Below are 13,399 nucleotides of genomic sequence, written 5' to 3'. Positions count from 1 at the left end.
TTGTGTGCTGCACGAAGAGAGTTGAAATTCTCACCTCCACTCACCTGAGAAGGTAACAGTCGGGGTCTTGGCAGATGCCATTAGCTAACACAGGGGTCATAGGAGTCCCAGTACTGGTCGGGCAGTGGGTTCCTCGTTGGCCTGCTGACCATTGGGAGCTTTCGGCTTCTCTAAGAGTTACCGCCTCAAAAACCCACAGGCCGTTCTGCTCTCTTCCGGCCCCCAGGAGTTGGAACTGACTCAGTGGCAGTGAGAGAACACAGGCTGACGTAGAGTGAGCACTGAACGGTCATTATAAAAATGGGAATGCGAGACCCGGAGAGACAGGTGTAGATGGAAGGATCTCAAATGAGCACGGAGGAGGAGCCCGGAGGGATGCACCGCTAAGCCAAGGCACACTTGAGACCACCAGAAGCAAAGAAAAGTTCTTCTCGGGGGTTTACAAATGGAACAGGTCCTACAAACACCTTCATTTCAAACTAGTGCCCTCAAGAGCTGGGAAAAAAATAATTTCTGCTTTTTTTAAGCCAACGTACCACCGGTCTGCCAGTTTGTCATACTGTGGTGGTTTGTGTTGCTGTGGTTTGTGTCACTGTGAGGCTGGAAGCTGTGTCACTGGCATTTCAAATGCCAGCAGGGTCACCCAAAGTGGACAGGTTTCAGCAGAGCTTCCAGACTAAGAACAGACTATGAAGAAGGACTAGGCTGTCCACTATTGAGGAATTCGCCACTGAAAACCTTAATGGAAGAGTCAAAACATTGTCAGACTCTGAACACCTCATGACAAGAAGCAGAACATTGGCAGAGACCGAGCCAGGAGGTGACTGAGAAAGAGCTGCCTTCTCAGAGAAGAGTCGACCACCATGACACGGATGCAGTGAAGCCTGCAGGAGTGGGCCTGCCCTAAGCCATGGCACTTTCAATCACATCATATGCGTGTGAAAGTTGGGCACTGAATCAGGTAAACCAAAGAAGAACCGATGCATCTGAATTATGGTGCTGGTAACAAATATTGAAACTTTTGGACTGCCAAAAGAGCAAATAAATCTGTCTTGGAAAAAGTACCGTGCTGCTTAGAGGCAAGGATGGCAAGACTTCATCTCATGGACTCTGGACATGTTGGCAGGATAAACCAGTCTCTGGAGGAGAGCATCATGCTTGGAAAAGTAGAGGGGCAAAAAAGAGAACTCTCGCCAAGATGGACTGACACAGTGGCTGCAAGAATGGGCTCAAACCATGAGCACAATTGTGAGGATGGCACCGGACCGGGCAGTGTTTTGTTGTTGGGCACAGGGTCTCTGTGAGCTGGAACTAACTCGGGCACCTAACAGCAGTGCTGTAAGCCACCCACTTTATGGTTTCAATTTGCTACTGCAGCCTGGACACAGAGTGTATAACCTGAGGCGCCCTGGTGGCATAGTGGTTACAAGTTGAGCTGCTAACCACACAGCCAGCAGTTCAAAACCACCAGCTGCTCATGAGAGAAAGACAAGATTTTGGTACTCCCATAAAGAGTTACAGTCTCAGAAACTCAAGAAACAGGGGCAATGCTACCCTGTCTTGTAAGGTCACCATGTGTCGGAATCAACTTGTTGGCGATGAGTTTGGTTTGCGGTTTCCACATTTCTCCATAATTTTCACAGTTACTCTTTAAAGGGGCAGTCCAGTATTCCGAACAATCTGTCATAATTTATTTGGTCACTTCCCTGCTTTTTGTTTTACTAGTAATAGTAAGTCTGAACTGAATATCAGTATTTGATTGTTGTAGCTTCCTGTTTATTACTGCTATTGCAATTTGAAATAATAAAGTTACATTTCTCTTCCAATCTTTACTCTGTGCAGAGCCTATGGGGTACTGTCTCCTCATCTGGCCCAACAATATGAGACTGTGAGACAGAGCGACAGGCAGGCTGGTTTCCTGGCCCAAGGAGGCAAAGGCCAAGAGACCATGCGACTCAGAGAGACCCCATTGGACAGAGTAGAACTCCGCTTGTAGATTTAGAGACTGTAACTCTTTATGGAAGTAGACAGCCTTGCCTTTTTCCCAGTGGGCCGTGTAATCCCTGAGAAGTCATGCCGACCAGCTAACATCACACGCCTCACCAAAGAGAAGCAGCTCCAGCCACCCCATTAGGGGTAAGTTAGTTCATGGCTGACCAAATCTGTACTTGGTATACACGCCAAGGAAGCAAAGAATCAATCATGAGCAGATTTATGCACACCCATGGTAATGGAAGTAGTGCCCACAAAAACAAAACAACCAAAATACCCATTGCTGGGTCTACTCGTAGGTCTTTAAAGACACGCTATACTGTTTTCCATGGTCACTGTGCAATTCTGCAATCCCAGCAGCAGTGTGTGAGTAGTCCAATCGCTCCACAGCCTCTCCAGCATCTGTTACTTTCTGGTTTTGTTTTTGTTTAATGCTGCTCTCGGTGCTGGTGTGAAGTGGTAGTTCATCATTATCTTAATTAGCAGGTCCCTTATAGTGAACAATCATGAGCATTTATTTCCTCAAGTCATTAGTGTCTGCCTAGATGCAATCTTTGGTGAATTGTCTATTCATGTCTTCTGCCCATTTTAAATGGGATTATTTCTGTTTTTCTTATTGAAGTAATATAGTTTTTCAAGATTAGCCCTTTATCCAATACTTCATTGCCAATTCCCACCCCCGCCCCCAATATGTGGGTTCTCTTTTTACTTCTTTGTTGAAGTCTTTTGATGTACATCAATGTTATACTTTTAGGAAGGCCCAGTCCTCTGTGTTGTCTTCTGTAGTGGGTGTTTTTCATGATGTTTGGTAGTATGCCTTGCATTAGGCCTAGTTTGTCCCTATTTTTTTATTGATGATCTTTTTGGCTATAGGGTTTATATATTTAAGTCTTTAATCCATCTTGAGTTCATTTTTTATATGATGTGAGGTGTGGGTCCTGTTTCATTATTTTGCAAGTAGAGGTCAAATTTTTCCAGCACCATTTGTTGAAAATACTCTATTTAAGCATTTTGGTCCTTTATCAAAACTCAGGGGTCTGTAAGTGCTCAGTTTTATTTCTGGGTTCTCTTCTGTGATCCACTATTGTTTTATGAATACCGAGCTGTTTTGATTGTCCTGGCTCTGAAATAAGCTTTGAGAGCATGGAGTGAGAAGCCTCCTATTTTGCTTATGTTTTTTAGTAGTGTTTGGCTTATCCTGGATTCCTTTCACAGACATATCAATTTTGTGATGAGTTTTTCCATTTCTTTCATAAATTTCACTGAGATTTGGATTAGAATTGCATTGTATTTATAGATTGATGTAGGTGATACTGATATTTTCACCATATGAAATTTTCCTATCCATGAGCATAGAACAGTCTTCCATTGACAGAAGGCTGTAAATCTATCTCACTTTTCTCTCTTGAAGCAGGTGGCTCAAAGTGCTGACCTTTTGGTTAGCAGCCCAACCCCCAACCTACTTGTGCTCCCAGGGTTCCTTCCATACAGATAATCATCAAGAAAACCGGTGTAAAAAGTTCTCTGTAACATACGGGTTGCTATAAGTTGAAATTGACCCAAGGGCAACAAGTTTGGTGCAACTGGGGAACTTCAGTTTGGGGATAGATGAACTCCAAGCTGTGCATTTGTCACCAGTAAAACACCGCTGCTTATCTTATCAACCCATCCAAGGAAAATGTGCTCCTGGAGAAAGTCTCCCTGGTTCAGAGGCCACAGGGCAATAAATTCAGGCAGCCCAGAAGAGAGCAAACCGGTTCTGCCATGGTCAGCGCCCACTGAGCAGGACTGAGGTGCCACCTGGGAACTGGCGTCCTACCTGAACAAGGATGGAGAACAAAGAGACGGGGCCTCCACAGCCTGCCTCGCCCAAGGAGGGGGTGAGTGCCAGCACATAGTCACGGCCACGGTTGCTGTCCCATCCGATGGGAGAGCTCCGTGGAAAGAGCAGTGGGCTCCTGGAGGAGCGGGGCAGGAGGGGAGTGTCCACTCCACCCCCTCACAGCTAGAACACAGGTGGGAGGGGAGGGTCCTATGAAGGGCTTGGAGGTGGGGGACCCTGGAGAAAGTCTGCTCTCCTACCTCACTCCACCCCCACCCGTGGGAGAGAATGCCTCTGAAAGTGCCCAAAGCCTGCCCTTCTCGGTGTGGTAACCGGGTCTGCCACATAGTGCTGTAGGCAGTCAGACAGTTGCTGAACTCCTGGCAGCCGAGGGTACTTGAGGGGGATGTGGGGCCTGGGTGAGGGTGTTGGTGGGAGTGTAGGGATAGGTTGAGGGCCTGGGTGAGGGGGCTGGTGAAGGTGTGGGTGAGGATATGATGAGGATGGGGGTGGGGATTAAGTCTAGTTGGAGGTCTAGGCATGAGGGGCTGGGGGAGGGTCATGATGAATCTGATGAAATGAGGGTGAGGGTGTGGGTTGGAATGATGCTACAGTAGGGTTGGTGGGATGAGGAGGGAGATGGTCGTGGCAGGATGTGGGTGGGGCTCTGAGTGGGGTTGACGGGGAAGGAAGGGACAAGAGTTTGGTATCCGATGGGACAAAGGTGGGGTGAGGGTGTAGTGGGGGTTAGGATATGGCTGGGACATGATAAGGTATGGAGAGGGGAGGGTCTGGGTGGGCAGGGCCGAAGGTGGGGCAAGGGTGTGGTGGGGGCTAGAAGGGTAGTGGACCTGAGGGTACAGGTTATCATCAGCAAGCCGAGAGGTGGGGCAGAAAGAGGTGGGCCAGTGGCTCTGGACCCACTCACCAATGGCCCCTGTGGTCAGGGAGCTCCTGGACGGCTTTGATAGGTGTCCCAGGGGGCCTGTTGTGAGGGCAAAGCGAGCTGTGTGTGTCAGGACCACTGTCTGTTGTTCTCTCGAACATTCTTTCCCCACACCCTCCCCACAGCCACCTTCTTCTAATCACGCAGACTGCAGCTCAAAGGGCACCTCCTCAGAGAGGCCAACCCGGCCTCCCCGCTGCAAAGGCCTCAGAAGGCCTCTCCTCCCCCATGGGCTGCCATTCCATTACCGGGTGACGGTCTCCACAGTACCGTCACTGTCACGGCAGGGATGGCTGTTGGTGGTGCTTGGCTTCCCTGTCTGCAATGTCAGGGAGCTCAATGGAACTCACGGCCACGGAGGCCAGCCACGGAGGCTCTCCGACGCCCAGCCACCCTGTGGGTTTCCGAGATTCTAACTCTTTATGGAATTATAAAGCCCCAGATTTCCTCCCTCTGAGCAGCTGGTGGTTTGAACTGCTGACCTTGCGGTTGGTAGCGCAATGCATTAGCCTCTCTGCCACCAGGGCTCCTCGAGCTCAGTGAGGACAGTGCTCTCCTGGGCCTCATCCTGTGGGCCCGACACATAGACTAACAAACTTATTTGGCCTACCTCCCACTTTTCAGGGGGAAAAAATACTGAGCACTTCCCCCCACTCTCGACAATTAAAAACTTTTGTGCTCTAGCGCGTCGTCCTGGAGAAAGTGCAGGTGTTGGCTTTTGCAGCCCCCCTGGATCATTCCAGGGCCCCCTGGGATCGGTATCACCCACAGGGGGGGGGTCTAGGGAAACACTTCTCTCACTCAAGGCTGGGAACACAGTCGTCCATCTCCAAAGAAGGAAGAAACACACCTGCAGAGACACAGGAAACACTGCCACCCACCCACCCAGCCCCCTTAGATCTGGAGGACTCCCAGCCTTGGGGCATCTTCTCTGCCCCGCCACCTCCTCCGCCCTCCCTGGGCATGGCCTGGGTTCCTCTTCTCCCTGTTTACAGTCTGAGCGGGAGACCCAGCCTCGGCTTCATCCTGGGATTCTGGAGCTGGGTTTGGCCAGGGTCATCCGCGCAGAGTTCCTGAACACGGCCTTCGACTCCGCAGAGACTCCAGGCCACGCTGGTGCTGGCCACACTGAGCGCAGCCTTTGGCTCGGCCTTCCAGTACGGCTACAACATCGCCGTGGTCAACACGCCACACAAGGTGGGCACAAGGTGGGCTGACGGGCAGCTGCCGGCCTTCTTCTGGAGGCTTCTATTTCCCACGCTCAGCCCCTCTGGTCAATCCTCTTCTGGAGACTGGAGGGGGGGGGGTAACTGGACATGTTCCCGCAGAAAATGCCATCCTCTTCAAGCACAATCGGATGCCAGTGGATCGGGGTTCACTGCCCAGGCACTCTGGCCCTCTCAGGCCTGCGGCTCCTCCCTGGAATGTTCAATGGTAGAGGGCAAAGAGAAGGGGACCGGTGGGCCTTGAACCCCGGGACACGTAGCTCAGTCATTGAGGTGGGAGAGCAGGGAAGCCAAGGAAACCACAAGATGGGCCCCGCCGATACAAGAATCAAGGGGCTCCAAGGAGTTCCTGGACATTTCTCATTATGTTTTAATCCCATTTTCCCACAAGCTTGTTGGAACCCCCTCCTGCCTAAGGTTCACTCAGCAACAGCAAATAACAAGGGCTAGAAGCTGGAGCAAGCCGAGGGGGCCGTTCACATTTTGTGGGGAAGAGCCGTGCTCATGTGGTGATTGTAAGAATGGGGTGGTGAGAAAAGGGTCCATGGTGCAGGACAGAGAGGGACAATTACAGGCAGGATGCCCCTGAAAGGGCCGAAGGGGATGGGACTCGATGTTTGGTGGCTGGGAGGGGAGGCAGGTACAATTGCTATTCATTTGCTTATGTGGATTCTACTGTGTTTTTTAAAAATCAATGTCATTCAACAGGTGAGTAAACTGAGGCACAAAAAAGACATGATGCACTTCATATGACTAGTGTGCAGCGGATCTGAATTGATGGCACAACTCCACCCAACCCTTAGATCCAGCCACTCAGGAGGTGAGGTGTGAGGAAGCAAGCATGCGAAAGGCAGACCATGTGTGTCAGTCTGGGTGGACTAGACCATGTGTGTCAGTCTGGGTGGACTAGACCATGTGTGTCAGTCTGGGTGGACTAGACCATGTGTGTTAGTCTGGGTGGACTAGACCATGTGTGTTAGTCTGGGTAGACTAGAGAAACAAATCCAAGGACACACATGTGTATAAGAAAGAGATTTAGATACAAGAGCAATTGAACATTGAGAAAGTATCCCAGTCCAGTCCAGTCCAAGTCCATAAGTCCGATACTAGCTCATATGTCCGATAGCTATCTAGAAAGTCCTCTTCAGACTCACGAAACACATGCAATGACGCTGAATGTAGAAGATCACAGGCCAGTGGGTAGAAAGTCCTTGGATTCAGTGGCATTGGAAAGATCTCAGAGCTGGCAGGGGTCTCTGCATCAGGGTAGGTCCACGTGTCTTGTCAGCTGCTGTGTCTCCCAGGGTGTGTGCAGAGCCTCCCGCTTCCAAGGAGGAAGTACCAGATTTCCCAGAATTCTCAGGAGAAGGCCATGCAGACTAGACTCCACCCCTTCACTCATAAGTTTCTCAAATTAACAGTTATATGACTACTACATCATGCATCAGAAAGGCTTGTCCGTGGAAGAAAGGAGTGCTGGGTATGAAAGAGAAAATGAATTGCCAGGGGACATTGAATCTGAAATGTTCTTTTTTCCCCTTTAAATTAAAAAAAAAGTTTTTTTTAAAGATGAGTGAGGGTCTTGCACATGATTACAAGCTAAGGAGAAACCCAGAAAAGAAAGAGAGGGAGAAGGATTTAGATTTACATATAATTCTACTTCTGTGGTTAAGTCACAGTAAGTCTATAGGAAATTATCCATCTGAACTACCAAAGCGACATGATACTGTATGTGTTTGTTTTATGAAGAAGAAGAAAAGTCACATATAATAAATGACCATCCAGTCTTTTCTCACGTTGGAACACATTCATGGAATTGATTCATATGAAGCAGGCTGCAGGGCAGCTCAGGACTACAATTGCTCTATCAACCTAGAATCCGTCTAGGTTCAAAACTGGAATCAGCAGCCTGGGGAGAAGTCCCATTTCCCCTTTTTCCTTCATGTGTTCAGACTGTACCGGCTGCTGGGTGGCAGTGGGATGCCCGGAGTCCATTCTTTGCCAGAGAAAAACTGATGAAGCACTCTTAGCTGGTCTTCCTGTGCTTCTAGAAATTGTTCAGCTCTGTTGCCTCTGGTCTATTTACGAAAACACACAAACACACCAAGTGTGGCTACAGGTGAAATTGAGCTTTGCATCTACTGGGAAAGACCATGTGCTCTGTAAAACCCATCCCCAGAGCACAGCAAGGCAGAGCGTAATTCTTACAGGGGGCTTCAGAAAAGCTGGTGGGGGAAGATGATTCAAAATCATGGAATTGTCCACAGATGTCTTGAAGTGCCTCTAAGACGGTGGTTCTCAACCTGTGGGTCACGACCCCTTTGGGGATCGAACGACCCTTTCACAGGGGTCCCCCGATTCATAACAGTAGCAAAATGACAGTGATAAAGTAGCAACGAAAATAATTTTATGGTTGGGGGTCACCACCACATGAACTGTATTAAAGGGTCAAGCCATTAGGAAGGTTGAGAACCACTGCTCTAAGACCTTTCAAATTCCTTAGAAGAGATTAGACTATGGCAATAGAAATTGCTAGAATTCAGAGTAGGAACGTGTCAATATAACGATAAGATGATGTTTAACCAGAAAAGGAAAAGCAAGCCCATTGCCCTCAAGGAGAAGAGGGGGAAAGTCAGTGTCCTTCGTGTACACGAAAACCGAACTCGCTGCCATCAAGTCAATTCTTGCTCAAGGCAACGCGATAGGACAGCGTAGAGTTGCCCCTGTGAGTTCCTGAGACTGTAACTCTGTACAGGAGCAGAAAGCCTCCTCTTTCCCTCAAGGAGAGGCTGGTGGTTTGGAGCTGCCGACCTCGAGATTAGCAGCCCAGCTTGGCATCCCTGCACCAGCAGGGCTCCTTTAGAACACCTGATTCAGCGAGTTGTTATAGGAGGCATATAGTGATTGCTCGCGGTGTAGATCCATGTGTATATAATTGTTGCCATCGATGGAAATTCTTTTCTTCAGCAAGCAACGGGCCATCACATTATCATATCAAATACCCACTCATTCTCTCGGAATAGACGTCTGTCAAGGACACGAAGACTTGTGGAGACTGTATACATTGCCCAAAGTCACACAATTAGAAAGAATATACTTTATGGATTGCCTCTGGCAAGGTAAGAGCCCTGGTGTCTTTGTGGTTATGCATTGGGCTGCTAGCCTCAAGTCCGTCAGTTCGAAACCACAAGCCATTCCTTAGGAGAAAGATGAGACTTTCTACACCCCAAGAGTTACGGTCTCTGGAAAACCGCCAGGCCCAGTTCTACTCTGTCCTATAGGATTGCCTTGAGTAAGAACTGACCCAGCGGCAGTGAGTTGTGTGTTTTCTGGCAAGGTAAGGCTCTAGAAAAGGTATTTGTACAGCCAGGAAAGGGTTTTGTGCAAGCTGGTTGCTTATCTCAAGCACAGGGCAGGTGTTCACTTGGATGACAGCAGAGTAACTGCAGTTTGCTGGTGTGGGATGGAGGGGCAGGTATTGGCAGACTGGCCCTGGGAACAATGAGAACATTTTGGTCTTTGTTTCTCATGACAACACCCCCCCCCCCCAGTGCTCTTTGATGAGGACAAGGCAATGTTTTCCAGGTCCTGAAGGCATTTTACAATGAAACCTACTTCGAACGGTACGGGGCGTCCATGGATGAGAATGTCATGCTGCTCCTGTGGGCTTGCACCGTGTCCATGTTTCCCCTGGGCGGCCTGCTGGGCTCGCTGGTTGTCGGCTTGCTGGTCGATAAGTGTGGGAGGTAAGCCAGCAGGAGGCGTGCTGCTCCTAAACAATTCAGATTTATAAACCACACTGTCTCCGGGTGACCGGCACACTCGGTCTACAGCCTGGTCCTCTCACCTTCGGGTTGTACCCTTTTGGCCTCCAAGCGAGTGCCTGCCTGCTTCTTTCCCTGGTCAGTTGCATGAGGGCGGTGGTGGGTCTGTCGTAGAACCCTCACCTCCCCTGTAGGAGACCTGGGTTCAATTCCTGGCCTAGACACCTCCTGGGTAGCCACCCGTGTCCACCAGTGGCGGCTTGTGTGCTGCTGTGTTGGCTGTGATGCCTTCCAGATTTAAACAGACAAGGAAGAAAGGCCTGGCAATCTGCTTTGGAAAATCAGCCGATGAAAACCTTACAGAGCCCAACAGTCTGACCCCACTGTGCTCGGGGTCCTCGGGAGTCAGGGACACTAAAGGCAGCTGGTAATAACAGGAGTCAGGTGCGTGACCATGGCGTTCTCTCCCACCATCGAAATGGCACAGCCCCTGAGAGCAAGGTTCTTGCCAGTGCTCAGCATAGGGTCTTATAAGCACTTCTAGCAGGTGTTCAAGAACTGCTTGTTGATCTGGACAGACTCGAGGTCATGTGTGCCTGACTCCAGGCTGTGACAGCAGCAGCCTCTCCCCGGGTGGTCTCGTCAGAGTTTTGTCATCCTGAAGTCTGGGGATCAGGTGACGTCACTCCACGTGCCAGTGCTCCGTGTCTTGTTTGGAAAGGCAGAGCAGTCCTTGCATTCTGCTCAGTCTCCATGGGTCCACCGCCCTTCCGCTTCAGCCCGGGGCCTCCAAAGCTGAGACTCCACAGATGTGAATAATGCTCAGGTCAAGGTTCCCGGGAAGGACGTGTGTGTGCGTCCAGGTAGCAGGGCTCAGCCTGGGATTTCCTGAGTGCAGGCCCCAGTCCTGTAAAATCACTCACTGGCCTTGCCAGTGTTAAGCCAGGCCATCTGTAGGAGGGAGTGGAAAACTCTCCAAGGAAAACCAACTTCTAGAGAACCTTAGTACCTTCGTCTTCAAGCACAAAAGAAGCGGTTGCAGGTGAAGATGCTCTGATTGTGAAAGCAAACACTGAAGTCCAAAGACTAATCACTTACGTTGCCATCCGGTGTGCACTGCGCACTTGAGTGAAGAACACATTCCATCTATTGGAATGATTTCATCATTCACGCTTTTAATCATCTGGACTGTGCTTCTCTCAGTGGATCATTTGAGACACCAGAAGGTTCTAGAAAAGCGTTGCCATTCACTTTCCTGCTGGAACTGTACAGAGGTGCCGCCGAGACGGGTCTCATACCGCCCTTCATTTCACTCAGGCCCAGGAGGCAGAGTGGAGCCAGTTCTGTCCATGAAAGCTGATTGGCTAAGCTTCCTTGAGGCTCACTGGGTTCTTGGACATCAGGGAGGCTGGGGTCTGGTGTGATCCCTGCTGCCAACTCCTTCGGGGGTTCAGCAGCCCCAGGAAGTGCAAAAGGACCCACGGAAGCCCAGCTGCTTCTCTTCACCCTGTTAAGGCCACACAGCAGGAGCAGTTTCTGTCTACAGACCCCTCCGACCCAGCTCCTGGCATGGCTGACTCAGTGCACCTGTATCAGCCCAGCCCACGCGGCACTCACGGGTCTCCGTAGGTGGGGATATGCCAAGGTATGGCACAGTGAACCAGGCTGCTGACAGCTTCACCACCTCCAACCTGGAGGGGCCGAGGGAGAAGCCACTCCCAGCTCCCAGGGGCTGAGAGAGCACTGGGAAGGCCGGCCAGCCACCACCACCCAAGTCCTGACCCCTGCTGATCTTCTTTGGCAAAAACCCAAAAGGGGAGGAGAACGGCAAAGGAGCCACTGGGGCAGAGAGGGCTCCTCCAGCTTGGAGATATTTTTCAGACACCCACACCCTCACCTTCATTTCCACCTGGGAAGGAACCTTAGAAACTTTCACCCAATGTAGGAATCCCTCTCCGACATTCCTGGCTCCGGTCTTCTAGTCCAGCCTCTGCTTGAATGCCACCAAGAACAGGAAGCTCTCTACTTCCTGTTGTTACTGGAACAAGCATCCAGTGGAAGGTCCTTTCCCTGCTCAGGAAGAATAACAAAGCAGGGAGCTTACCGCTCAAGCAAAAAGGTGTATTAGAGAGAAAGAAGCGCCTCCAAGTCACTTCAGCACGGCCCCGACCCGTGGGCAGCCTGTACGGACAGCAGAAGGACACACTGCCATCCTCACAATCGCTCTGAGGTTCCAACCCTTCGCTGCACCCACTGCGTTCGTCCATCCCATGGGAGAGCTTGCTCCTTTTCACTGCCCCTCCGCTTTCCCAAGCATGATGTCCTTCTGTGCCTCCTGACGACATGTCCAAAGTGTGTGTGACCAAGTCTCGCCAGCCTTGCTGCTAAGCAAGGAGCATTCTGGCCTTCCTTCTTCTGAGACAGCTGTGTTTGTTCTCTTGACACTTTCAATCTTCTACCAGCATCCTAACTCGAATCATGCCAGGGGAGATGCGGAAAAAGGTTTATTGGCTAGAAAAGCCTCTTTAAAGGGGAGACCTGGAGGGTGTCTCCCAGAACAAGAAAGATTTTTAAGAGAGTTTAGATGCAAAGGACATTGTATTTACTCATGAAAGGAGGTGAAGAATTCTGGGCATTGAGCTCACGTGGGTGGGGCTATGGTAGAGGAGTGTGGGACCTCCTCCGGAAGGGCTTCTGGGTGGGGTTTCATCACTTATTATGTGATGGTGCCCATGCTCAGCACAGCTGGTGCCTCACGTTTGAGTCCTACCTATTCCCAGGTAGTCTTTGCTCCGGGGCTCCACGTGAGGTCACCGGTGTCTGGTCTAGTCCTGCTCTTGTGTTCAGTATGAGCTGGCCCAGCTCTGACTGCTGCAGATCAGGGAGTGGAGCGAACACACATTATTCTCAGAGGAAAAAAGAAACATCCTTTTTTAAAATCATTTTATTGGGGGTTCGTGCAACTTTTATCACAATCCACACATACATCCATTGTGTCAAGCACATTTGTAATTTGTTGCCATCATCATTCTGAAAACATTTTCTTTCTACTTGAGCCCTTGGTATCAGTTCTTCATTTTCCCCCCTTCCTCCCTCATGAGCCATTGATAATTTATAAATTATTATTATTTTGTCATGTCTTACACTGACCGATGTCTCCCTTCACCCATTTTTCTGTTGTCCGTTCCCTGGGGAGGGGGTTATATGTGGATTATTGTGATCAGTTCCCTCTTTCCCGCCCCCACCGTCCCCCTTCACCTCCTATTATAGCTCCTCTCATTATTGGTCCTGAGGGGTTTATCTGTCCTGGATTCCAGTGTACATCCTCTGGTCTAGCCAGATTTGTAAGGTAGAATTGGGATCATGATAGTGGGGGGAAGGAAGCATTAAAGAACTAAAAGAAAGTTGTATGTTTCATCAGTGTTGTACTACACCCTGACTGGCTCGTCTCCTTCCTGCCACACTTCTGTAGAGGGATGTCCAGTTGCCTAGAGATGGGCTTTGGCTCTCCACTCTGCACTCCCCCTCATTCACATGATATGATTTTTTTGTTCTTTGATGCCTGATACCTGATTCCTTCGACACCTCATGGTCACACAGGCTGGTGTGCTTCTTCCATGGAGGCTTTGTTGCTTCTGAGCTAGATGGC

General features: G+C 50.0%; 1 protein-coding gene across 1 annotated transcript in view; it reads left to right on the top strand.

Annotated features, from left to right (window-relative positions):
* The first annotated feature begins 3,821 nt into the window (after positions 1–3,821).
* SLC2A7 (solute carrier family 2 member 7) overlaps positions 3,822–13,399 on the top strand; it is a 31,076-nt gene continuing 21,498 nt past the window's right edge. The window contains exons 1-3 of the mRNA XM_075538237.1: positions 3,822–3,872; positions 5,859–5,957; positions 9,572–9,732. Coding sequence (XP_075394352.1) covers positions 3,822–3,872; positions 5,859–5,957; positions 9,572–9,732 — 311 coding nt within the window. The remainder of the gene's footprint in view (positions 3,873–5,858; positions 5,958–9,571; positions 9,733–13,399) is intronic.

This window comes from Tenrec ecaudatus, chromosome 1, assembly GCF_050624435.1.
Source record: "Tenrec ecaudatus isolate mTenEca1 chromosome 1, mTenEca1.hap1, whole genome shotgun sequence".
In the NCBI taxonomy this organism is placed as follows: Eukaryota; Metazoa; Chordata; class Mammalia; order Afrosoricida; family Tenrecidae; genus Tenrec; species Tenrec ecaudatus.
Note: the sequence above shows the minus strand (reverse complement) of the source record. Positions and strands in the feature narration are given on the sequence as shown.